General features: G+C 45.3%; 1 protein-coding gene and 1 pseudogene across 1 annotated transcript; both read right to left on the bottom strand.

Annotated features, from left to right (window-relative positions):
• Positions 1-14,493: 14,493 nt before the first annotated feature.
• On the bottom strand, positions 14,494-18,142 carry LOC133052394 (uncharacterized protein CXorf49 homolog; annotated as a pseudogene).
• Positions 18,143-23,012: 4,870 nt separating this feature from the next.
• LOC133053008 (protein SGT1 homolog) lies at positions 23,013-24,110 on the bottom strand. Its single transcript, XM_061137776.1, is given in 2 exon segments — positions 23,013-23,847; positions 23,849-24,110. Coding segments are annotated over 2 exon segments (1,014 nt in total). The 5' UTR covers positions 24,053-24,110; the 3' UTR covers positions 23,013-23,037.
• Between the last annotated feature and the right edge of the window lie 3,291 nt (positions 24,111-27,401).

The raw sequence follows: 27,401 nt of genomic DNA, 5'->3' as shown, positions 1-27,401 counted from the left end.
AGTGAGTGTTACACACACCATACTGCTTCCCACAGTCCTGGCTGTTGAGCAGGGTTGTGGACTGGCCCTGGCTTGAGGTTCTTCCCTGACTCTGCTGTTTCACAGGTTGAGCCCAATATCTTTCTTCAAGAGGAGCAGAAGTTACTTCCGGTGCTGGTGAGCTGTGGCCAACCTTGTTGCCTCCTGCCTCCACCAGGGCATCCTCTGCCCATTGTTTTGCCCCCTCTCTGCCCCAGTCTCACAGCAGTTTTTGATTAAAGCCCTTCTCATATTCTGTGTTCTGCCCTCTCTCTGGGGGTAGGGGTTGGGGGACTGGGGCAAGGCCTGGTGGGGAGCCATGCCATATTAGAGCCTGTTGCAGAACAGTACCTCTGGCATCCTGTGGTGGGGACTCTGGGTCAGCCTCTGCTACCATCCAGGCCAGCAGGGCAGTGGAGTGCACCTGGTCTGGGTTCACTGAGGGCCTTGTCTGGCCACATTGGCACATCCTCCCATTCCTCTAAAGGCCCTTTTCCAGTTCTCTAAGCACCCTCCACTGGGATTTGCCAGTACCCATCCATCACTGACATTCTGCCTCCCCGTTGGAAGGAACTCATGACCCCCTTACAGAACTCCAACCCATCCTCCTTGCCGCACTGGACTCATTGTCCTACTTACCCTGACCACTCTCTTTTCCTGTTGGAGTACCCTCGATCCCTCCCATGACTTGCCATTGGTGACCTTGCATGCACGTGTAGTTCAGCAGGTGGAAACAGGCACAGGTGCCCTCATCTCTCCCTTCCCAGGCTCTGCCCACTCATTGGAGTCCCTACTGCCCGTACACTCCCCACCCCCGCCCCACTCCCAGCATGCACTCTGGAACCTGCACACAGTCCTTCTCTCCTCTTTAGCCCTCAGCCCTGAGACTCAGGCCCCTATAGTTCTGCGTCTCCATCTTTGGATGCAATAAAGGCCTTGGTATCAAGCCTGGACCCAGTGAGCTGGGGAGCAGGTGGGAAGCTACAGGGAACACAGAAGACAGGCTAGTCTCTGGGCTGGAGGTCAGGAGATGCACCAGTTTGGTGGCAGCCTCGGTCAGACTGCACCCTGGCAGCCAGAGATGGATGGTGGAGTCCTTTGTGTTTTCACATCCTCCCTGCCCTAGCCAGCTGACCACCCTCGCCTCCAGCCTGAGCCTCTCTATACCCTTGAGTGGAAATGGGCCCATCATGATCTATGGCAAGTGTGGTTAGTAAGTCTCTGTTCTTGCAGGGTCCCTGTCAAATACTGTTCCACCAGACCCATGACACAGATCTTCCAACAAATGATATTTCCCAGAGTATCCCAGCTCAGTATCCTGGACTACATCTTTAGGGCACATGACAATGAGTCTGAACTCTGTGTTCAATTTCCCCCTCACTGGAATTTGGGAAGCACTTCCTTTCCCTCAGCCAGCACTCCAGGACTGTGCCAGCCTGAGACTCAGAGAGACAGATCTGTGTTGGAGTGAACTGAGGGTAGGTTCTGCCTGACACCATTCCTGAAACACCAGGGTTTTATTACACAAAAGGGGGTATGATGGTAGATAGCACATGCAGAGTTCGTGCCTGGACATCTCTCGGTGTGAATAAAAGTCAGCAAGGATAATGCCCTTGAGGCAGAAGGATGTGATTCGGGGAGTAAAGAAAGTAGAGACTGGTCCAGATTCTGTAAGGCACTGAGTGAGCTGAAGTAAGCATCGGATCCCCGATATTCAAGGGGTATTGTCACATTTCCAAAACGTAGGAGGGGGATGATGCAGGGGTCACCAAACCTCAGGACAGGGTGTTGCGACTCTGACAGAGGTGGAGTGGCTAGAGGAGGCCCTGGATCCTACCTTGCCATGCTATGATATCTGCCAACGGCTGAGGGTGTGGATGAATGAAAATTGGAAGAGTGGCTCTGGAGTGTACCAGGGATACTGCTGCTCATCTTAGAAACAAGAGACCCCCCCAACATGAGTTACCCGAGGCAGGGGCAAGGAGGGTGCCACGAGGAAGCGAATTTAGGAGTGACTGCACCTGGAATGGGGAGCACTTCCCCCATATTCTCACATTGATTCCCTTCCAGGCCTCTTGGCATGAGGCCAGGTGGACAGACTACGTGTGGGTGGAACAGTCAGAGACCTTGGGGTCAGAAAAGAACATGCGTGGGACTTACTCCTTCCACTCAGACCCTTCCCTGGAAGTTCGTATTGATAACTTAGTTTAGAGCTGATCCAGTGGTTATTGCATGGTAGTGTAGCCCATCTGGCAGTTGTCCGAGTGAGTAAATTTGGCAGAGACCTTCTGGCTGAGGTCTCTGCCCACCAAGACATGTAAGTAATTTGTGCCCAAGGAGAAGTCCAGCACTAGCATCAGCAACACCCTTGGGCAGAGAGGGGCCTGGGACTGTGGTCACCAGGGTGAGGCAGTGGAGAAGCTCATGGAAGTGGAGGTGCGAGGGTGTGAACTCAACCCCCCGTTCACTTTTTACCAGGCTCCCTTCCCTCCTCTGAGCACACAGTTCAGACCAACTACCTCACTATAATGTTGCTGGAAACATAGACATCACAGGCCTTGGCTCAGCCCCAAGCCTTCCACTTCCAGTGGGAAATCCGTGGCAGGGCCTGAGGCATAGGTTAAAGAAATCCATCTGGGCCCCAAGGGGTAGGATGAATGCAGAAGCCAGGCCTCATTCAGTGCACCCCTGTTGCCTTTCCCCCTCATGCCCCATCTCCAGCCTGGGCGACAGTGACAGCTGCTTTGGAGAGCCCTAGGCCCCATCCTGCCTGATTCTGCTACCTGTCCAACACCTGGGAAGATGCTGCTCCCCATCACACCCACACCCCACCAGCACCAGCCCCAGGTGTACCTCTCTCTCTGGACTCTTGAGGGAGATTGGCTCAAACAAAGAAGGTAGAGTAGGTGAGTCCTGAAGAGGGAACCTCGGGTGGTGAGCACGGTAATTTTGCCACAAAATGTCCAAGTCCTAATCCCTGCAGTTGGCTTGTATTTTCCTTTGCATGGTAACAGTGGGTTATGCTTGCAGATGCAATAAAGGCTGCTACTCAGCTGACTTAATGTGAGGTAGGTCTCACCTGCATTGGCCAGATCCGGCCGGGCACACTGGGTCTGCCAGATTTTCCACCTTGACTATCCCTGGGTAACTGTCCCAGTCCCTGGGCTGTCCCAGTGTTTGAATGACTGTGTTGTGCTTGGTGCCCTTGTGCTTGTGCAATATTGAAGGCCTGGTAAGTCCTGCTCAGATGCAGATGAAGAACAGACCTGTAGGTTTGAACCCCCCTTTTGTTCCAAGCCCATCACTTCTTCCTCCCTAGTCCTCTTGAGGTATCTGCCAGCCTGACTTTTACAATGATGATTCAGCTTTTTTAAATTTAATTGATTAATTAATTTTACTTTACAACATTGTATTGGTTTTGCCATACATTGACTGAATCCGCCACGGGTGGACATGTGTTCCCCATCCTGAACCCCCCTCCCACCTCCCTCCCCATCCCAGTGCACCAGCCCCGAGCATCCTGTATCATGCATCAAACCTGGACGGGCGATTCATTTCTCATATGATAATTTACATGTTTCAATGACATTCTCCCATATCATCCCTCCCTCGCCCTCTCCCACAGAGTCCAAAAGACTGTTCAATGCATCTGTGTGTCATTTGCTGTTTCGCATACAGGGTTACTGTTTCCATCTTTCTAAATTCCCTATATATGCATTAGTGTACTGTATTGGTGTTTTTCTTTCAGGCTTACTTCACTCTGTATAATGGGCTCCAGTTTCATCCACCTCATTAGAACTGATTCAAATGTATTCTTTCTAATTGCTGAGTAATATTCCATTGTGTATATGTACCACAGCTTTCTTATCCACTCGTCTGCTGATGGACATCTAGGTTGTTTCCATGTCCTGGCTATTAAAAACAGTGTTGCGGTGAACATTGGGGTACACATGTCTCTTTCAATTCTGGTTTCCTCAGTGTGCATGCCCAGCAGCGGAATTGCTGTGTCATATGGCAGTTCTATTTCCAGGTTTTTAAGGACTCTCCACACAGATCTCCATAGTGGCTGCACTAGTTTGCATTCCTACCAACAGTGGAAGAGGGTTCCCCTTTCTCCACACCCTCTCCAGCATTTATTGCTTGTACACTTTTAGATAGCTGTCATTCTGATTGGCGTGAAATGGTACCTTTTTGTTTTTTTGATTTGCATTTCTCTGATAATGAGCGCTGTTGAGCATCTTTTCATGTGTTTGTTAGCCATCTGTATGTCTTCATTGGAGAAATGCCTGTTTAGATCTTTGGCCCACTTTTTGATTGGGTCTTTTATTTTTCTGGAATCGAGCTGCAGGAGTTGCTTGTGTATTTTTGAGATTCATTCTTTGTCCATTGCTCATGTGCTATTATTTTCTCTCATTCTGAAGGCTGTCTTTTCACCTTGCTTATAGTTTCCTGAGTTGTGCAGAAGCTTTTAATTTTAATTACGTCCCCACAGGGACAGGGGCATTAAGTATTAAAACCTTATCTATTGATAATTACTCTAAATGTAACTGGATTTAGTTCTCCAGCAAAAGGAATAGAGTGGATGGATGGATTAAAAAAAAAATAAACACTGAAAAACAGTGCTCAACTGCACTGTTGCCTACAAGAGACTCACTTCAGGTTTAAGGCCATACATATGCTCAAAGTGAAGGCATGGTGAAAGGTATTCCATGAAAGTGGGAAACAAAAGAGAGCAGGAATAGCCATACTGATATCAGACAAAATAGGCTTTAAGCCAAAAATGGTAATTTGCGACAAAGAAAGTCATTATATAATGATAAAGGGTGTCAGTTCATCGAGATGATACAAGGATTGTGAATATTAATATATACCCACCCACCAGTGGAACACCTGTGTATATTGAGCAAATACTGACAGATCTGAACAGCTAAATAGGTATCAACACAATAGTAGGGGATTTGAATATTCCAGTTCCACAATGGATAGATTATCCACAGGAGATCAACAAAAGGAATAAGGAAATGGGCTTGAACCATACTGTAGCCCAGATGGAATTAACAGACGTATACAACATTCCATCTCACAGCAGCAGAACAGATTCTTCTCAAGGGCAAATGGAACATCTTCCAGGATGGATCATACGATATCTCATGAAACATCTCTAATTAAATTTAAGAAGATTGAAACCACACCAAGTATCTTTTGTGAGTACAATGGCATGAAACTAGAAATCAGTAACAGGAACAAAGCTGGAAAATTCACAAATATCTGGATATTAAATAGCACACTTCTGCGCAACTAATGGGTCAAAGAAGAAGTAAAATGGTATATTTAAGAATATCTCGAAACAAATGAAAATGGAACCACAATGTACTACAAAAGCAGGTCTAAGAAAGAAGTTTATAATAATAAATGAATACATTAAGAAACAAGAAAGAGGGATTCTCCATTGGCTCAGTGGAAAAGAATCTGCTTGCCAATGCAGGATGCACAGGTTCATGCCCTGATCTGGGAGAATCCCACAAGCCGCAGAGCAACTAAGCCTGTGCACTACAACTATGAGCCTGTGCTCTAGAGCCTGGGAGCTGCAACTACTGAGTCTGGGCACCTAGAGCCTGTGCTCCACAACAAGAGAAGCCACTGCAACCGGGGGCCTGCACACCGCAACTAGAGAGTAGCCCCCATTTGCCGCTACTGGAGAAAAGCCTGCATATCAACGGAGACCAAGCTTGGCCAAAAATAAATAAATGGGAATGAAATTATATTTTTTTTTAAAAAGAAACAAGAAAGCTACCAAATAAACAACCTTGTGGAATAAGGGAAAAAAAGAAAAAGCTAAGTGCAAAGTTAGAGATAGAAGGAAACAACAAAGATCAGAGAAGAAAAAAAATTGAAATGGAGACCAGAGAATGAATAGAAAAGATCAATGAAAATAAGAGCTGGCTTTTTGAAATGATAAACAAAATTGACAAACTTGTTACTAGATTAACTCAGAAAAAAGAGTTCAAACAAATAAAATCAGAAATGAAATAGGAGACATTACAATGACACCACAGAAATACAAAGATTGTGAGAGACAATTATGAACAGCCATATACCATCAAACTAGAAATCTAGGAATGGATAAATTTCTAGAAACATGCAATTTACCAAGACTGAATCATGTAGAAATAGAAAATACGAACAGACCAATTATAAGGAGATCAAATCAGTGAAGGCAAAAACAACTCTCAGCAAAGAAAAGGCCAAGACCAGGTGGTTTCAATTGTGAATTCTACCTATCATTTAAGGAAGAATTAATGCCAGTCTTTCTCAAACTCTTCCAGAAAACTGAAAAGGATGGAATACTTCTGAACTCATTTCACAAGGCCAGTGTTATCTGATACCAAGGTCAAAGAAAGACACTACAAGAAAACTATAGACTAATGTCACTGATGTCACTGAAATTCTTAACAAAATAGCAGGCCAAACTCAACAGCACATGAAAAGAAGTATATGCTATGACCAAGTGAGAATTATCCCTGAGAGGCGAGGGTGGTTCAACCTATTTAAATCAATAAGTGTGATATACCACATTAAAAAGTGAAAAATTAGAATCATATGATCACTTTGATATATGAAGAAAAAGCATTTGGCAAAATACATCACTTCAGGATAAAAATGCTGAACAAGTTGGGTATAGAAGGAACATACTTCAACATAATAAAGGCCATATATGACAAGCCCACCATCAGCATCATACTAAACAGTGAAAGGTCATGTCACACATGATCAAAACATGTCTGGGAAATTGTTCTAGTTTAAAGGACACTAAAGAGACACGAAAACTGAATGCAATGCATGTTCTTTGATTGGAAGCAGAATTAAAAATATAGGGACAAAGAACAGTTTGGGGACACATGGATTTTGAATGAGTGCCTTCAGTAAATAATTGTATCGCCTCAAAGTTAAATTTTCTAAGTTTGAAAACTGCTTAAGATGTTGTAGCAATCAACATGTAAAAGAATTAAATTAGAACACTTCCTAAACACCATACACAAAGATAAATTCAAGATGGATTAAAGACCTAAATGTAAGACCAGAAACTATAAAACTCTTAGAGGAAAACATAGGCAGAACCCTCAATGACATAAATCAAAGCAAGATCCTCCATGACCACCTCCTAGACTAATGGAAATAAAGACAAAAATAAACAAGTGGGACCTAATTAAACTTAAAAGCTTTTCCACAGCAAAGGAAACTACAAACAAGGTGAAAAGACAATGCTCAGAATGGGAAAAGATAATAGCAGATGAAACAACTGACAAAGGATTAATTTCCAAAATATACAACCAGCTCATACAAGTCAATACCAGAGAAACAAACAACCCAATCAAAAAGTGAGGAAAAGACCTAAACGGACATTTCTCCAAAGAAGACATACAGATGGCTAACAAACACATTAAAAGATGCTCAGCATCACTCATTAGTAGAGAAATGCAAATCAAAACTACAATGAGATATCACCTCACACCGGTCAGAATGGCCATCATCAAAAAGTCTACAAACAATAAATGCTGGAGAGGGTGTGGAGAAAAGGGACGACTCTTGCACTGTTGGTAGGAATGTAAATTGACACAGTCACTAGGGAAGACAGTATGGAGATTCCTTAAAGAAGTAGGAGTAAAACCACCATGTGACCCAGCAATCCCACTCCTAGGCATATACCCAGAGGACACCAAAATTGAAAAAGACACATGTACCCCAATGTTCATTGCAGCACTGTTCACAATAGCTAAGACACGGAAGCAACCTAGATGTCCATCAACTGATGAATGGGTAACGAAGCTGTAGTACATATACACAATGAAACATTACTCAGCCATAAAAAGGAACGCATTTGAATCAGTTCTAATGTGGTGGAAGAACCTAGACCCTATTATACAGAGAGAAATAAGTCAGAAAGAGAAACATTAATATTGTATACACTGATGCATATATATGGAATCTAGAAAGATGATACCAATGAATTTATTTGTGGGGCAGCAATGGAGAAACAGACATAGAGAACAGAGTTATGGACATGGGGAGAAGGGAGGAGAGGGTGAGATGTATGGAGAGAGTAACATGGAAACTTACGTTACCATATGTAAAATGAATGGCCAATGGGAATTTGCTGTATGTCACAGGGAACTCAAACAGGGGCTCTGTATCAACCTAGAGGGGCAGGGTAGAGAAGGAGATGGGAGGGAGGTTCAAGAGGGAGGGGCATATGTATACCTATGGCTGATTCATGTTGATGTTTGAGAGAAAAGAAAATTCTATAAAGAATGATCATCTCTAGGTCCATCCATGTTGATGCAGATGGCATTATTTCTTTCTTTTTTATGGCTAATATTCCATTGTATGCATATATATATATATACACACACACACATCTTCTTTACCCATTCTATTTCATGTGTGTATGTATGTGTGTATAGATATAGATATACAGACATATTTATGTGTGTGTATGTATATGTATATTTATATCACATCTTCTTTATTCATTCCTCTTTTGATGGACATTTAGGTTACTTCCATGTCTTGGCTATTTTGAAGTAGTTTTCCCACACCACCTTCTAAAGAGACTCTCTTTTCTCCATTGTATATTCTTGCCTCCTCTGTCACAGAGTAATTGACCATAAGTGCATGGGTTTATTTCTGGGCTTTCTACCCTGTAGCATTGATCTTTGTGTCTGTTTTTGTGCTGGTACCATGCTGTTTTGATTACTGTATCTTTGTAGCACAGTCTAAGGTCAGGGAGCATAATTCCTACAACTACATTCTTCTTTCTCATGATTGTTTCCACAATTCAGGGCTGTGTGTGTTTCCATGCAATTTTGAAAATTATTTGTTCCAGTTGTGTGAAAAATGCCATTGGTAATTTGATAGGGATTGCACTGAAATCTGTAGATTGCCTTGGGTACCATGGACATTTAACAACATTGATTCTTCCAATCCAAGTTCAGTTCAGTTCAGTTTAGTCGTGCAGTCGTGTCTGACTCTTTATGACCCCATGGACTGCAGAACGCCAGGCTTCCCTGTCCATCACCAATTCCCGGAACTTACTCAAACTCATGTCCATCCAGCCGGTGATGCCATCCAACCACCTCATCCTCGGTCGTCCCCTTTTTCTCTCACCTTCAATCGTTCCCAGTATCAGGGTCTTTTCCAATGAGTCAGTTCTTCGCATCAGGTGGCCAAAGTATTGGGGTTTCAGCTTCAGCATCAGTCCTTCCAATGAATATTCAGGACTGATTTCCTTTAGGATGGACTGGTTTTAACTCCTTCCAGTCCAAGGGACTTGCAAGAGTCTTCTCCAACACGGGAGTTCAAAAGTGTCAATTCTTTGGCGCTCAGCTTTCTTTAAAGTCCAAGTCTCACATCCATGCATGACTACTGGAAAAACCAGTTGACTAGAGAGTTGACAAAAACCAGTTGACAAAAAACCTTTGACTAGACAGCCCTTTGTCGGCAAAGTAATGTCTCTGCTTTTTAATATGCTGTCTAGGTTGGTCATAGCTTTTCTTCCAAGGAGCAAACGTCTTTTAATTTCATGGCTGCAGTCACCATCTGCAGTGATTTGGGGACCCCCCAAAATAAAGTCTGTCACTGTTTCCACTGTTTTCCCATCTATTTGCCAGGAAGTGATGGGACCAGATGCCATGATCTTCATTTTTTGAATGTTGAGTTTTAAGCCAGCTTTTCCACTCTCCTCTTTCACCTTCATCAAGAGGCTCTTTAGTTTCTCTCCGTTTTCTGCCACTAGAGTGGTATCCCCTGACTATCTGAGGTTATTGCTATTTCTCCTGGCAATCTTGATTTTGGCCTGTGATTCATCCAGCCCAGCATTTCGCATGATGTATTCTGATTATTTAATCAGGGTGACAAAATACAGCCTTGATGTACTCCTTTCCCAATTTTGAACCAGTCCGTTGTTCCATGTTTGGTTCTAACTGTTGCTTCTTGACCCGCATACAGGTTTCTCAGGAGACAGGTAAATTGGTCTGGTACTCCCATCTCAGATGATAGAGAATCTGACTGCAATGCAGGAAACATGAGTTCTGGTCCCTGGGTCAGGAAGATCCCGTGGAGAAGGGGAATGGCTTCTCGCTTCAGTATTCTTGCCTGGAGAAACCCATAAACAGAGGAGCCTGGTGGGTTACAGTCCATGGGTTTGCCAAGAGTCACACACGACTGAGCAACTAATACTTTCACTTTCACTTACTAGCATGTGAAATGAGCACAGGTGTATGGTAGTTTGAATGTTCTTTGGCATTACCCTTCTTTGGGATTGGACCCCATGAACAGGATAGAAATGTAACAGATTCTATATAATGCTTTTGTACTCTGCAACTTTACTGAATTGATTTATGAATTCTGGTAGATTTCAGGTGACATCCTTACGATTTCCAGTGTATAGTAACATGTCATCTGCAAACAGTGACAGTTTTAATTTTCCTTTTCCATTTTGGATTCCCTTTGTTTCTTTTTCTTCTCTGATTGCCATCTCATAAAGTACTTTCTACAATTGATTAAATAATATGGGCTTATTGAAATTAATTTACACACAAAATCTAAGTGCCTGCAAACATTCTCTTATGGAACCACCACTACAATCAACATAAAAAATATTTTCATCAGCTACAAAATTGTTTCATGCTCTTTGGTAGTTTAATCCCTAATCTCAAGCTTGAGACCCTGGCAATCCCCAGTCTGTTTTCTTGTGTCTATAGTTTGGCCTCCTCAAGACTGTGAAGTAAATGGAATCAGGCAGTATGGAGATTTATCCATTTGGATTCCTCAGAGAAAAGAACATATAGGTGACTTCTGGAAGTGCAATGTACATCTATGTCACCTGAGTATAGTTACATGGGTTGATTGGTTCATAATTATTTGTGATACTGAGGGCTTACACTCTCCACAACGTGTATATGTATAGTCTGTTTAATTCATATTTAATTCAATGTAATTAACTTTTTATGTTTGGAAGGGCTATTTTATGAAAAAGCAATAGTAAATCCTTTTTAAAAAGTGAATCACCATTGTAAAAGTCAGGCCGGCAGTTACCTCAAGAGGACTAGGGAGGAAGAAGTGATGGGCTTGGAACAAAACGGGGGTTCAAACCTACACGTCTGTTCTCCATCTGCATCTGAGCAGGACTTACCAGGCCTTCAATATTGCACAAGCACAAGGGCACCAAGCACAACACAGTCATTCAAACACTGGGACAGCCCAGGGACTGGGACAGTTACCCAGGGATAGTCAAGGTGGAAAATCTGGCAGCCCCAGTGTGCCCGGCCGGATCTGGGCAATGCAGGTGAGACTTACCCCACATTAAGTCAGCTGAGTAGCAGCCTTTATTGCATCTGCAAGCATAACCCACTGTTACCATGCAAAGGAAAATACAAGCCAACTGCAGGGATTAGGTCTTGGACATCTTTTGGAAAGATTACAGTGCTCACCACCCCAGGCTCCCTCTTCAGGACTCACCTACTCTACCTTCTTTGTTTGTGCCAATCTCCCTCAAGAGTCCAGAGAGGGAGGTAGACCTGGGGCTGGGGCTGGTGAGGTGTGGGTGTGATGGGGAGGGAGCATCTTCCCAGGTGATGGACAGGCAGCAGAACCAGGCAGGATGGGGCCTAGGGCTCTCCAAAGCAGCTGTCACTGTCGCCCAGGCTGGAGAAGGGACATGAGGGGGAAAAGCAAGAAGGGTGCACTGAATGAGGCCTGGCTTCTGCATTCATCCTACCCCTTGGGGCCTAGATGTATTTCTTTAACCTATGCCTCAGGCCCTGCCACAGATTTCCCACTGGAAGTGGAAGGCTTGGGGCTGAGCCAAGGCCTGTGATGTCTATGTTTCCAGCAACATTATAGTGAGGTAGTTGGTCTGAGCTGTGTGCTCAGAGGAGGGAAGGGAGCCTGGTAAAAAGTGAATGAGGGGTTGTGTTCATGCCCTTGCACCTCCACTTCCATGAGCTTCTCCACTTCCTCACCCTGGTGACCAAAGTCCCGGGTCCCTCTCTGCCAAAGGGTGGTGTTGATGCTGGTGCTGGACTTCTCCCTGAGAAGAACTTACCTACATGTCTCAGTGGCCAGAGACCTCAACTGGACGGTCTCTGCCAAATTTACTCACTCGGACAAAAACGAGGTGGGCTACACTACCTTGCAACAACCACTGGATAAGCTCTAAACTAAGTGATCAAGCCCACCTGCTCCTGGGAGGGGTCTGAGTGGAAGGAGTAAGTCCCACGCATGTTCTTTTCTTACCATGAGGTCTCTGACTCTTCCAACCTACATGTAGTCTGTTCACCTGGCCTCATGACAAGAGGCCTGGAAGGGAATCAACGTGAGAATATGGGGGAAGTGCTCCCCATTGTCCAGGTGCAGTCACTCCTAACTTCGCTTCCTCATGGCACCCTTCTTGCCCCTGCCTCGGGTAACTCATGTTGGGCGGTCTCCTGTTTCTAAGATGAGCAGCAGTATCCCTGGTGCTCTCCAGAGCCACCCTTCCCATTTTCATTCATCCACACCCTCAGCAGTTGGCAGATATCATAGAATGCCAAGGTAGGATCCAGAGCCTCCTCCAGCGACTCCAACTCTGTGAGAGTCCCAACACCCTGTCCTGAGGTTTGGTGACCCCTGCATCATCCCCCTGCTACCTTTTGGGAATGTGACAACACCCCCTTAAATATTGGAGATCCAACGCTTGCTTCAGCTCACTCAGTGCCTTACATTATCTGGACCAGTCTCTACTTTCTTTACTCCCTGAATCACATCTTATGCCTCAAGGGCATTATCCTTGCTCACATTTATTCACACAGAGAGATGTCCAGGCACCAACTCTGAATGTGCTACCTACCGGCATACCCCCTTTTGTGTAATAAAACCCTGGTCTTTCATGAATGGTGTCAGGCAGAACCTATCCTCAGGTCACTCCAACACAGATCTGTCTCTCTGAGTCTCAGGCTGGCACAGTCCTGGAGTGTTGGCTGAGGGAAACGAAGTGCCCAAATTCCAGCGAGGGGAAATTGAACACAGAGTTCAGACTCATTGTCATGTGCCCTATAGATGTAGTCTGGGATACTGAGCTAGGATACTCTGGGAAATATCATTTGTTTGAAGATCTGTGTAATGGGTCTGGTGGAACAGTATTTAACAGGGACCCTTCAAGAAGAGACTTACTAACCACACTTGCGATAGAGCATGATGGGCCCATTTCCACTCAAGGGTATAGAGAGGCTCAGGCTGGAGGCGAGGGTGGTCAGCTGGCTAGGGCAGGGAGGATGTGAAAACACTGAGGACACCACCATCCATCTCTAGCTGCCAGGGTGCAGTCTGACCCAGGTTGGCACCAAACAGATGCCTCTCCTGGCATCCAGCCCAGAGACTAACCTGTCTCCTGTGTTCCCTGTACCTACCCTCCTGCTCCCCAGTTCACTGGATCCAGGCTTCATGCCCAAAACCTCTACTCAGTACAAAGAAGGAGAAGCAAAACTATTGGTGCCTGTCTCAGGGGTGAAGGCTAAAGTGGAGAGGAGGACTGTGTGCAGGTTCGAGCATGCAAGGTGGGACTGGGGCGGGGGTGGGGATGGTACCAGCAGTAGGGACTCCAATGAGAGGGCAGAGCCTGGGAAGGGAGAGATGAGGGCACCTGTGCCTGTTTCCACCTGCTGAACTACACATGCAGGCAAGGTGACCATTGGCAAGTCAAGGGAGGGATGAAGGGTGCTCCTTGGCAAGTCAAGGGAGGGATGAAGGGTGCTCCAATAGGAAAAGAGAGTGGTCAGGGTAAGTAGGACAATGAGTCCAGTGCGGCAAGGAGGATGGGCTGGAGCTCTGTATCGGGGTCATGATTTCCTTCCAACGGGGAGGCAGAATGTCAGCAATGGATGGGAACCGGCAAATCCCAGGAGGGTGTTTAGAAACTAGAAGAGGGATTTTAGGGGAATGGGAGGATGTGTCAATGTGGCCAGACAGAACCCTCAGTGAACCCAGACCGGGGGCGCTCCGTTGCCCTGCTAGCATGGATGGTAGCAGAGACTGACCCAGAGTCCCCGCCACAGGATTCCAGAGGTACTGTTCTGCAACAGGCTCTAATATGGAGTGACTCCCCACCAGGCCTTGCCCCACTCCCCCAACCCCTACCACCCAGAGAGAGGGCAGAACACAGAATATGAGAATTCCTTTAATCAAAAACTGCTGTGAGACTAGAGCAGAGAGGGGGCAAAACAAGGGGCAAAGGATTCCCTGGTGGAGGCAGAATGAGAGGCAACAAGCTTGGCCACAGCTTGCCAGCCCTTGAGGTAACAGCTGCTCATCTTCCAGAAAGATACTGGGCTCAACCTGTAAAACAGCAGAGTCAGGGAAGAGCCTCAAGCCTGGGCCAGCCCACAGCCCTGCTCAACAGCCAACGTTGTGGGAAGGGGTATGCAGTGTGTAACACTCACTTCAAAGGATCTGGAACTTGTTAGCCAGGTACCGCATGGAGGCTGCAAATTGGAGAGGCATAAACAGGCGCTCCGGACTGACGGACATAGAAGCCTGTGCCCCTGTCCCAGTGGGGAACCACCTAGCCCTGCAACCTGAAACCCACATACCCCCAGCCCCCATGCAAAGAGCTCTGGGCCTGATCACTCCCCACTCCCGGAATTAAATGTGGAGCCATTTCCTAAAAGGAAACATAATGTGCCAGCAGCTCTCAAGCTCAGGGCCACGCCCGAACCTTTCAAAAATTGTCTCGCAAACAATCCAACAAGACCCTTTGAGACCACAACAGATCAACAAGGCATCTCTCAAGTCCTATCAGAAGGAGCTGTCTAGGACTCGTCTGGCTGGCAGAGTGTGCACGCAGTCCACGCAGTACTTTGCTACGTGTCCGCCTGCCCAGTTGAATATGCACCACATGCTCCAGGGACAGGCTTGATAGGTTCTCCTCCCCACAGGAATGCTGATCCCTACGAGGCCCCCTGCACCTGCAGCCCACCCCACCCCAGGGACCACCCCGATTCTGCACTAAGAACCCGCTGCTCTCTGTCCCTGGTTCCTCATACCAAGTTGCTCCTTAAGGTCGTCTATTTCTCTCTGTAGCACCGGACATTAGGTCAGCAGACACAGGAGGAAGAGAAATGGTTAGTATACAACCACCTCCCCTCTCCTCCTCCTCTCCTCTCCCCCGGGCCCTCCATCCCAAAGCCAGGTGTCTAGACTGGCAAGGGAAAGACTTTCCTCAGTGGAATAGAGGTGGGCTCCCTCCCTGCGGTGCGGGATAGGATGGGGGTTGGGGACCCACACATGTCAGGTGCACATGGACCCAGATCCCACCATGGGGTTTGGGTGTGCATTTCCAGGAGCCAGAAGAAGTATTACCGGAGGACATCCCTGCCTTCCGGGTGGCTGCTGCTGCCTTTTCGGCCTTGGGGGATGGTCAGTTGGTTCCCGGTCACCTGACAGGGAAAGGACACGCAATCCAGCTTCCCAGGTTCCTAGTGAGGTGCAAAGGGCCAAGCCGGGTCTAAGGTGAGCTGAGGCAGTACCGCCCTCTGCTAGCATCAAGTCTCCCCTGCTCTGCCCGGCAGGCAGCCCAAACTGTCTCTCTGGGCCTGCCCCTCCTATTCTGTAGGTGTGGCCATTTCACCACAATGGTCGCAAAAGACTATGGTTCTGGGTTTCAGCTTCCCAGAGCGGCAGCCACAGCCAGCACCTGGGAGAGCAATGTGGGCAAACAGCACTTCACAGAAAAGACTATTAGCCTGCAGGTCTACGCCCAGAGTAGCTGTTGGGGCACTGCCACCCATCACCCCTACCAAAGAAAACAGGTTGATACCTTCTTTCTCATGGGAGAAGCGGCCTGAGAGCAAGGCTGAGTCCCCAGATGAGAGAGAGAGAGAGAGAGAGAGAGAGAGTCAGAGACAGAGGTTTCTGCCCTCACCCCTGGCCTCCTCCCCCCATATCAAAACCCAGGACACTCACCTGAGGGGCCAGGCCTCTGTTCATGACTTCTCCCTAGTTCATGGCCACGGGCTCTGAGTTTCCTGAATCTTGTGCACCTCTGAAGTTGACGTTGGGGCCGCTGGGTTCTCCATGATGCACCCATGGACAAGATGGCCCTGGCCTGTCAGTGGTCAGCTATAAACAAAGATTTCTCACTGATCTGGAGTAAGGATGTGTGTGCGTGCATGGGTGTGTGTACCAGTGCATTTATATGTCTATGTCTGTGTGTGTGAGAGCTCATGTGATTCAAGATGGAGCTGAGGCAGGGAACTGGAAAGAGAATTGAAAGGCTGATCTCTTCAGCACATTCTCTCTCAGTCAGCCCCAGGTCAGCAGGCAGAGCTGAGCTGGGGTCAACAGTGTGGCACTTAGAAAGCCTGGGTCCCATCCCTGGAAGGTTTGAGGAGCAGCTAGGAAGTAGGATTCAGGAAAGTGATGCGTCTAAACACCGAAGCTCTGTGAAGCTTTTAAGGGGTCCCCTCAAATCAATTCAGCTTCGAACTCTCCCTTCCACTCCAGCCCCAGCTGCGTGGAGGAGGCTGGCACCAGGCCAAGGGTTAAGAGCCAAGCCCAGCACACCCAAAGTGCTACCTTAACGTTTGTCCCTAGTAAAAGGACCCCAATCTGGCATCCTAATGACCCAGTGACCGAGGGCCACCCAATGACAACACCTGCGGGATGGAAAGAGGGAGCAAGGTGTGAAGACCTGTGCCGTGGGGAGGGTGGGAGGGGGAAGAGTGTGGAGAGAGGAGGGGCCTGGCCTACTCACTTGGCCCTTTGGCAATGGATCTCTATTTGGGTCGTTGCCTTCTCCCGACACTGCCATTGCTGCCACTGATTCCCGGGCCCGCCTAGTCATGGATTTCTTCGCCATTGCTGCCACCGACTCCCGGGCCCGCCTAGCCATGGATTTCTTCCCAGTGATGGTGTGCTTGGACTCTTGGGCTACCCAAGGGACCAAGGCATACTTCTTGGACCTCCCGAGGAGCTGGATGCCGGAGATTTGAGGAAAGGTGGCCGGTTCCAGGGGAGTGGCCGAGATTCCCTGCCCCCAGGAAGGGAAGGTTCTCGCCACGGCAGGTTTGGAGATGCCCCCAAGGGATTTCTTCTCCTGGACCCCCTTCCTCCTAGGAGTGGGCCGCGGCCTGCTGCCTGTAGCGGCAGCTGCAGTAGCTAATACTACTGCCACTCCCAGGTAGCTGGGCAGGCTGCCCCCCTTCCCCCAGAGCACGCTCTGCATTTTCTTAGGGGGAGAGATGTCCTCCTGCTCTGCATCGCCCTGCCTGCCCTGCCTTTCCACAACCGAAATTAATCCCCTCAGAGCCAAGGACTGGCAAGTGCCTGGCACATTAAGGAGATTCTCCCTGCCTTGGACATTCGAGCATCTGGTTGTGTTCCCAGGATCCTTGGGGCTGTTGAGCTTGGCCTGGCCTCCATCTTTGGGATAAATGCTCACTCTCGTCAGTTCTATCTCACTGAACTCATCAGAGGACTCGGGGTCGGACAGCAGCCCGGCTGTGCTTTCTAAGGGAGGCCACTGGTGATCCACAGCCATGTTCAACCTACTCTTAGTGTCTCTCATAGGGTTCCCCCAGGCCCGGCCTGCCTTGAGCCTGCCGACCCCGAGAGGGACGGCCTCAGCCTGTGCAGTTTCCCCACACCTCTGGGTGGCACCGTCTTGACTGGTGGGATGCGCCTCCAGGTCCCACAAGGCAGACACTTCACTGACCGGGTAGCTCTTCTGCAACAGGCATCTGCGGGTGCCCAGCATGCTTAGGTCGGCCAGCTGTTGCAGGATGGCCGCCACTGACTCATCAGCCAGCTGCAGGGCATCCCCCTGGTCGTCCGCAGGAGAGCCAGGCCGGCCTTCACGGCCCCAGAGCACCGGCCCTCTCGCTTCCAGCAGCTCCCGCTCTGACTCGAAGCCCTCAGGGTCTGGGAAGCCATTCCCACCCTCACCCTCGCCGCTTCGCGGTGTCCCTGGCTCGGGGCTGGGGCCGGGTCCCCTAGGGGCTGTGGAGCCGGCCTCAAGGCCCCTTATGTGCTCTCTGCACTCTGAGCCAAAACCCGCTCCCGAAACAGACACCTCATCATCTGTGGAGCTCATATTGTGATCTGGATGGCCGCTGGACCTGGGGCGGTGACGATTTATCAACCAGGTCATGGTGGCCGCGGTGGTGGCGGTCAGGGCAGGTGAGCCGGGCAGCGTCTGGAGCTCGCCAAAAAGTATCAGTGGCACCACATGCAGGAGATGGCCACAAATGACGTGAGGTTTTCAGCGCGCCAGAGCTGCCACCTCCTCATTGGTCCGGCTCTTGCCAACCAGCACACGCCTTGTTTGGCCGTCCCCTCGAGGTGTAACCAATGGGGTCGAGAGCCTCCTCTGGTTTGGTGCCAAGCCCAAGGGCCCTCCCGGCAGTACGTGCGAGTTGGCGGGTGAAAGTGATGCTGGAGTACACCTCTGTCAAGCCTCTCGTCCCACTTCCTCCATTCCGAGAGTGCTTAACCATTCCGAGAGTGGGAGACTTTAGGGGCAAACCTCTGTGGCGGTGGTGCAGGAATTCCATTTGGGAGGTAATTTGGCAGAATCTATGAAAAGCAACTTATACAGCAGAGACCCCATGCCCGGCACTCTTCTAAGTACTGTACGTAAATAGTAGTGGTTACTTGTGACACTCCTAGGACTGTAGTACTAGTGATTACCAGCCTCTTACAGGTGAGGAAACAGGTACTGAGAGGTTCAGCCACTGGCCCACGGTCATTTGGCCCATGGGGATCAGTGGTAGAATTGAAGCCAAGCAATCAGACTCCAGAATCCTTGCTTTGATCCAAACATCTAAAAAAGCTATGTTTTCCCCTCTATCAGGAAGTCCACTGCCAGGCACATCGTCTAAAAGTGAGGGTTTATTTCTAAGATCTTTATTTTACTCCATTGGTCTATTTGTTAATATGGCAGTAACACACAATTTTCATTAGTGGAGCTTTGTAATGTTTTGAAATCAGGAAGTGTGAGTTCTCTACTTTTTCTTTGTCCAAATTGTTTTCCCTATTAAAGATCTCTTTAGATTCTACTTAAACTTTAGGCTGAGTTTCTCTATTTCTGTAAAGCATGCTATTGGGATTTTGATAGGGTTTGCATTGGATCTGTAGATCACTCTGGGTAGTGTGTTAGAAGAACAGATTTAGTGGAGTGTGTGTGTCTGTGTCTTTGTGTAAAAGAATTGACTCATTCAATTATAGCAGCTGGTAAGTCCCAAGATCTAGAGGGTGAGTTGGCTAGCTGGAGACTCAGAAGAGCCAGTGGTTTAGCTCTAGTCCAGGATAGAAGGCCTAAGAACCAAACCAATAGAGTTGATATTTCAGTTTGGGTCTAAAGGCAGGAAAAGAAGCTGATGTCCCAGGTCCAAAGGATTTCACGCAGGAGGACTTCTCTTACATGAGGAAAGGTTGCTTTTTTGTTTAATCAGACTATCAACTGATTCGGTAAAGCCCACCCACACTATCAGGGGGACATCTGTTTTATCCATTTGACTGATTTAAATGTTAATCTCATGGAAAAGCACTCTACAGAAACATCCAGAATAATGTTTGACTAAATATCTAGGCACTCTGTGTACCAGTCAAGCTGACACATAATATTAACCACCTCAGATAGCATGCACTTCTTAACAATATTTAGTATTCTGATCTGTGCAGACAGATGCCTTTCCATTTATTTGTGTATTTTTTAGTTTCTTTCAGCAATGTTTTGTAGTTTGCAGTGTACAATTTTCTGACTGCTTCCTTGAGTTTATTCCTCAGTATTTTATCCTGTTTTGCTGCTAATGTCAATGGAATTGTTTTTTTTTTTAAATTATTTATTTATTTTACTTTACGACATTGTATTGGTTTTGCCATACATTGACACGAATCCGCCATGGGTGTACATGTGTTCCCCATTCTGAACTCCCCCCCACAACTCCCTCCCCAGCCCATCCCTCTGGGTTATCCCAGTGCACCAGCCCCTAGCATCCTGTATCATGCATTGAATCTGGACTGGCGATTCATTTCCCATATGATAATTTACATGTTTTAACGTTATCCTCCCATTTCATCCCTCAACTCACCCTCACCCTCTCCCACAGAGTCCAAAAGACTGTTGCATACATCTGTGTCTCTCTTGCTGTCTCGCATACAGAGTTATCATTACCATCTTTCTAAATTCCATATATATGCGTTAGTATACTGTATTGTTGTTTTACTTTCTGGCTTACTTCACTCTGTACAATAGGCTCCAGTTTCATCCACCTCATTAGAGCTGATTCAAATGTATTCTTTTTAATGGCTGAGTAGTATTTCATTGTGTATATGTACCACGGCTTTCTTATCCATTCGTCTGCTGATGGGCATCTAGGTTGCTTCCATGTCCTAGCTATTGTAAACAGTGCTGTGGTGAACATTGGGGTACACGTGTCTCTTTCAATTCTGGTTTCCTCAGTGTGTATGCCCAGCAGTGGGATTTCTGGGTCATATGGCAGTTCTATTTCCATTTTTTAAAAGGAATCTCCACACTGTTCTCCATAGCGGCTGTACTAGTTTGCATTCCCACCAACAGTGGAGGAGGGTTCCCTTTTCTCCACACCCTCTCCAGCATTTATTGCTTGTACACTTTTGGATAGCTGCCATTCTGACTGGCGTGTAATGGTACCTCATTGTGCTTTTGATTTGCATTTCTCTGATAATGAGTGCTGTTGAGCATCTTTTCATGTGTTTGTTAGCCATCTGTATGTCTTTGGAGAAATGTCTGTTTAGTTCTTTGGCCCAATTTTTGATTGGGTCATTTATTTTTCTGGAATTGAGCTGCAGGAGTTGCTTGTATATTTTTGAGATTCATTCTTTGTCCGTTGCTTCATTTGCTATTATTTTCTCCCATTTTGAAGGTTGTCTCTTCACTTTGCTTATAGTTTCCTTTGTTGTGCAGAAGCTTTTAAGTTTAACTAGGTCCCATTTGTTTATTCTTGCTTTTATTTCCAATATTCTGGGTGGTGGGTCATAGAGGATCCTGCTGTGGTTTATGTCAGAGAGTGTTTTGTCTATGTTCTCCTCTAGCAGTTTTATAGTTTCTGGTCTTACATTTAGATCTTTAATCCATTTTGAGTTTGTTTTTGTGTATGGTGTTAGAAAGTGTTCTAGTTTCATGCTTTTACAAGTGGTTGAGCAGTTTCCCAGCACCACTTGTTAAAGAGATTGTCTTTTCTCCATTGTATATTCTTGCCTCCTTTGTCAAAGATAAGTTGTCCATCAGTGTGTGGATTTATCTCTGGGCTTTCTATTTTGTTCCATTGATCTATATTTCTGTCTTTGTGCCAGTACCACACTGTCTTGATGACTGTGGCTTTGTAGTAGAGACTGACGTCGGGCAGGTTGATTCCTCCAGTTCCATTCTTCTTTTGCAAGATTGCTTTGGCTCTTCGAGGCTTTTTGTATTTCCATACAAATTGGGAAATTATTTGTTCTAGTTCTCTGAAAAATACCATTGGTAGCTTGACAGGGATTGCATTGAATCTGTGGATTCCTTTGGGTAGCATACTCACTTGCACTATATTGATTCTTCCAATCCATGAGCATGGTATATTTCTCCATCTGTTTGTGTCCTCTTTGATTTCTTTCATCAGTGTTTTATAGTTTTCTATATATAGGTCTTTTGCTTCTTTAGGTAGACTTATTCCTAAGTATTTTATTCTTTTTGTTGCAATGGTGAATGGAATTGTTTCCTTAATTTCTCTTTCTGATTTCTCATTGTTAGCGTATAGGAATGCAAGGGATTTCTATGTGTTAATTTTATATCCTGCAACTTTACTATATTCATTGATTAGCTCTAGTAATTTTGTGGTGGAGTCTTTAGCATTTTCTATGTAGAGGATCATGTCATCTGCAAACAGTGAGAGTTTTACTTCTTCTTTTCCAATATGGATTCCTTTTATTTCTTTTTCTGCTCTGATTGCTGTAGCCAAAACTTCCAAAACTATATTGAGTAGTAGTGGTGAGAGTGGGCACCCTTGTCTTGTTCCTGACTTGAGGGGAAATGCTTTCAATTTTTCACCATTGAGAATAATGTTTGCTGAGGGTTTGTCATATATAGCTTTAATTATGTTGAGGTATGGTCCTTCTCTGCCTGCTTTCTGGAAGGTTTTTTTTAAAAATCATAAATGGATGTTGAATTTTGTCAAAGGCCTTCTCTGGATCTATTGAGATAATCATATGCTTTTTATTTTTCAATTTGTTAATGTGGTGTATTACATTGATTGATTTGCAGATATTGAAGAATCCTTGCATCCCTGGGATAAAGCCCACTTGGTCATGATGTATGATCTTTTTAATATGTTGTTGGATTCTGTTTGCTAGAATTTTGTTAAGGATTTTTGCATCTATGTTCATCAGTGTCATTGGCCTATAGTTTTCCTTTTTTGTGGCATCTTTGTCAGGTTCTGGTATTAAGGTGATAGTGGCCTCAGAGAATAAGTTTGGAAGTTTACCTTCCTCTGCAATTTTCTGGAAGAGTTTGAGTAGGATAGGTATTAGCTCTTCTCTAAATTTTTGGTAGAATTCAGCTGTGAAGTCGTCTCGTCTTGAGCTTTTGTTTGTTGGAAGATTTCTGATTATAGTTTCATTTTCTGTGCTTGTGATGTGACTCATGAGAGTTTGTATTTCTTCCTGGTTCAGTTTTGGAAAGTTATACTTTTCTAAGAATTTGTCCATTTCTTCCAAGTTGTCCATTTTATTTGCATATAGATGCTGATAATAGTCTTATGACCCTTTGCATTTCTGTGTTGTCTGTTGTGATCTCTCCATTTTCATTTCTAACTTTGTTGAGTTGATTTTTCTCCTTTTGTTTCTTGATGAGTCTGGCTAATGGTTTGTCAATTTTATATACCTTCTCAAAGAACCAGCTTTGGGTTTTGTTGATTTTTGCTATGGTCTCTTTTGCTTCTTTTTTTTTTTTTTGATAACAAATTAATTTATTTAGTACTTTTTCCATTCCATATCATCAGGAGGATTGATTTCAACTTTCCTTTTACCTACATCAGACCAGTTGGTACTCAAAACTGTACCACCAGACTCCATAAATGATTTGTTCATGGCACGTTTCACTTCATCAGAGCCATCTGAATAGATCTGCTGAAATAATTTGTTTAAAGCTGCATCTAGCTCCAACTTCTCATTCTTTTCTTCTTCTTTGATCTCACCAACCAATTTATCCCAATTTCTTGTATAATGAGATGATGATGGATATAGGTTTTTTACATCTGCTATGAATGGTTTGGGGTTAGGCACATCTCCTTGCCCCTCTAGCTTTTCCCATCTGACAGCCTCTGGCTTTTTCATTTTAATTTCAATCTTTGTTGAAAGTACTGTAAACGTGCTCTGCTCTGGTATTATAGGATGAAGAAGTCTCAGTTTCAAACTGTAATCCTCTCCAGAAGGAAGTTTCACCAAAGCAGACAACTCTTTTTCTGAAAATTCCACATTTACATCCTTCTTCTGAACATTCTTGATCATAAGTGTAATGATTACTTGAGATTCTGTTTGATACCAGTCATACTTGATTTTTGACTGATGAGTCCTCTGGGCTGCAGACACCTCAGGCTGTGATCCATTCTGAGCTTCTTGACACCTTTTAATCCAAGCAAGGAAATCAGCATCTGCACTATTTAATTTCTGTCCTTCTGTAAATGTTTCTAGAGCAGCAGCATAGTTTTTTTCATGGTATTCACATATCCCCTTTCTCAGCAGAGCAGTGGAACTATTTGGATTAAGTTCAAGGGATTTTTTTTGCGTCAGCAACAGCATCACTGTAATTTCCAAGAAGAATGTGACAATAAGCTCTTTGACAGTAATACTGTGCATCATCTGGTTTCTGCTCCAAAGCCTTAGTCAGCTCCTCTAACGCCGCCTGGGGGTCCTGCTCGATGAGGGCATCTGAGAAGCTCCGGAAAAACCTCGCGGCAGCCGCAGGACCCGCCGCCGCCGCCGGCATCTCTAATCATCACGGTTCCCGCTGCCGGAGCTGCTCTTCCTGGGGTTACCAGCGCCACCGCCGCTGAAGGGGCAAACTTCTGGAGCTCTCTTTTGCTTCTTTTGCATTCGTTTCTGCCCTAATGTTTAAGATTTCTTTCCTTCTACTAACCCTGGGGTTCATAATTTCTTCCTTTTCAAGTTGCTTTAGGTGTACAGTTAGGTTATTTATTTGGCTTCTTTCTTGCTTCTTGAGGTATGCCTGTATTGCTATGAACCTTCCCCTTAGCACTGCTTTTACAGTGTCCCATAGGTTTGGGTTGTTGTGTTTTCATTTTCATTCGTTTCTATGCATCTTTTGATTTCTGTTTTGATTTCTTCTGTGATTTGTTGGTTGTTCAGCAGCGTGTTGTTCAGCCTCCATGTGTTGGAATTTTTAATAGTTTTTCTCCTGTAATTGACATCTAATCTTACTGCATTGTGGTCAGAAAAGATGCTTGAAATGATTTCAATTTTTTGAATTTACCAAGGCCAGATTTATGGCCCAAAATGTGATCTATCCTGGAGAAGGTTCCGTGTGCGCTTGAGAAAAAGGTGAAATTCATTGTTTTGGGGTGAAATGTCCTATAAATATCAATCAGGTCTAACTGGTCTATTGTATCATTTAAAGTTTCTGTTTCCTTGTTACTTTTCTGTTTAGTTGATCTATCCATAGGCGTGAGTGGGGTATGAAAGTCTCCCACTATTATTGTGTTATTGTTAATTTCCACTCTCATACTTGTTAACATTTGTCTTACATATTGTGGTGCTCCTGTGTTGGGTGCATATGTATTTATGATTGTTGTATCTTCTTCTTGGATTGATCCTTTGATCATTGTGTAGTGTCCATCTTTATCTCTTTTCACAGCCTTTGTTTTAAAGTCTATTTTATCTGATATGAGTATTGCGACTCCTGCTTTCTTTTGGTCTCTATTTGTATGGAATATCTTTTTCTAGCCCTTCACTTTCAGTCTGTATGTGTCCCTTGTTTTGAGGTGGGTCGCTTGTAGACAACATATATAGGGGTCTTGTTTTCGTATCCATTCAGTCAGTCTTTCTCTTTTGGTTGGGGCCTTCAACCCATTTACATTTCAGGTAATTATTGATAAGTATGATCCCGTTTATTGTTTTGGGTTCGAGTTTATACATCCTTTCTGTGTTTCCTGTCTTGAGAAGATCCTTTAGCATTTGTTGGAGAGCTGGATTGGTGGTGCTGAGTTCTCTCAGCTTTTGCTTGTCTGTAAAGCTTTTGATTTCTCCTTCATATTTGAATGAGATCCTTGCTGGGTACAGTAATCTGGGCTGTAGGTTATTTTCTTTCATCACTTTAAGTATGTCCTGCCATTCCCTTCTGGCCTGAAGAGTTTCTATTGAAAGATCAGCTGTTATCCTTATGGGAATCCCCTTGTGAGTTATTTGTTGTTTTTCCCTTGCTGCTTTTAATATTTGTTCTTTGTGTTTGATCTTTTTTAATTTGATTAATATGTGCCTCTGGGTGTTGCGTCTCGGGTTTATCCTGTTTGGGACTCTCTGGGTTTCTTGGACTTGGGTGATTATTTCCTTCCCCACTTTAGGGAAGTTTTCAACTATTATCTCCTCAAGTATTTTCTCGTGGTCTTCCTTTTTGTCCTCTTCTTCTGGGACTCCTATGATTCGAATGTTGGGGCATTTCACGTTGTCCCAGAGGTCTCTGAGGTTGTCCTCATTTCTTTTAATTCTTCTCTCTTCTCCTCTCTGTTTCATTTATTTCTACCGTTCTATCTTCTACCTCACTTATCCCATCTTCTGCCTCCGTTATTCTACTGCTGGTTCCCTGCAGAGTGTTTTTGATCTCATTTATTGCATTGTTCATTATATATTGACTCTTTTATTTCTTCTAGGTCTTTGTTAAACCTTTCTTGCATCTTCTCGATCCTTGTCTCCAGGCTATTTTTCTCTAACTCCAATTTGCTTTCAAGATTTTGGATCATTTTCACTATCATTATTCAGAATTCTTTATCGGGTAGATTCCCTATCTCTTCCTCTGTTGTTTGGTTTGGTGGGCATTTATCCCGTTCCTTTACCTGCTGCATATTTCTCTGCCTTTTCATCTTGTGTATATTGCTGTGTTTGGGGTGGCCTTTCTGTATTCTGGCAATTGGTGTTTCCTCTTTATTGTGGAGGTTCCTTGCTGTGGGTGGCGTTGGACAGGTGGCTTGTCAAGGTTTTCTGGCTAGGGAAGCTTGTGTCAGTGTTGTGGTGGGTGGAGCTGGATTTCTTCTCTCTGGAGTGCAATGAAGTGTCCAGTAATAAGTTTGGAGATGTCAGTGGGTTTGGTGTGGCTTTGGTCAGCCTGTATATTGAGGCTCAGGATTATGTTCCTGTGTTGCTGGAGAATTTGCGTGGTATGTCTTGCTCTGGAGCTTGTTGGCCCTTGGGTGGTGCTAGGTTTCAGTGTAGGTATGGAGGCGTTTGATGAGCTCCTATCGTTTAATGTTCCCTGGATTTAGGAGTTCTCTGGTAGTCTCAGGATTTGGACTTAAGTCTCCTGCCACTGGTTTTCAGTCTTATTCTTACAGTAGCCTCAAGACTTCTCCATCTATACAGCACCAATGATAAAACATCTAGATTAATGATGGAAAGTTTCTCCACAGTGAGGGACACCCGGAGAGGTACACAGAGTTACGTGGAGAAGAGAAGAGAGAAGAGGGAGTTAAAGCTGACCAGGAGGAGCAGAAGGGGTATCAAAAGGGGAGAGAGCAAGCTAGCCAGTAATTGCTTCCCTATGTGCTCTCCACAGTCTGGACCCCTTGGAGAGTTTCACAGAGTTACACAGAGAGGAGAAGAGGGAGGAAGGAGACAGAGGTGGCCAGGAGGATAAAAGGGGGAATCAAAAGGAGAGAGACAGATCCAGCCAGTAATCAGTTCCCTAAGTGTTCTCCACAGCCTGGAACATACAAAGAGATTCACCAAGTTGGGTAGAGAAGAAAAGGGAGTCGGGGAGATAGAGGCGACCTGGTGGAGTAAAAGGAGAGTTGAAAGGGGGAGAGAGCAATCAGGCCAGTGATCCTGCTCCCAAGTAAAAATGGGTACTGAAGATTGGGTTCTTAAAGGTACAAAGTTGATAACCAATACCAAAAAGCAAAGATTAAGAATCCTGAGTAGAGGTTAAATTACCAAAAATAGAGTATTTAAAAAAAAAAAAAAGGAAAAAAGCAAAAAACAGAAAAAAAAAGCAAAAAATCAAACCAGTGAACAAACAAACAAAAGACAAAGTAAGAGAAATTATAAAATATGTATATATGAAGTTTGTTTTAAAAATAGGGTCTTTTTTTGGCAAGGTAATGGTAGGT

The sequence above is a fragment of the Dama dama genome, chromosome X (genome assembly GCF_033118175.1).
Source record: "Dama dama isolate Ldn47 chromosome X, ASM3311817v1, whole genome shotgun sequence".
Classification (NCBI taxonomy): Eukaryota; Metazoa; Chordata; class Mammalia; order Artiodactyla; family Cervidae; genus Dama; species Dama dama.
The sequence above is the reverse complement of the archived record's forward strand: the minus strand, read 5'-3'. Positions and strand labels throughout refer to the sequence as shown.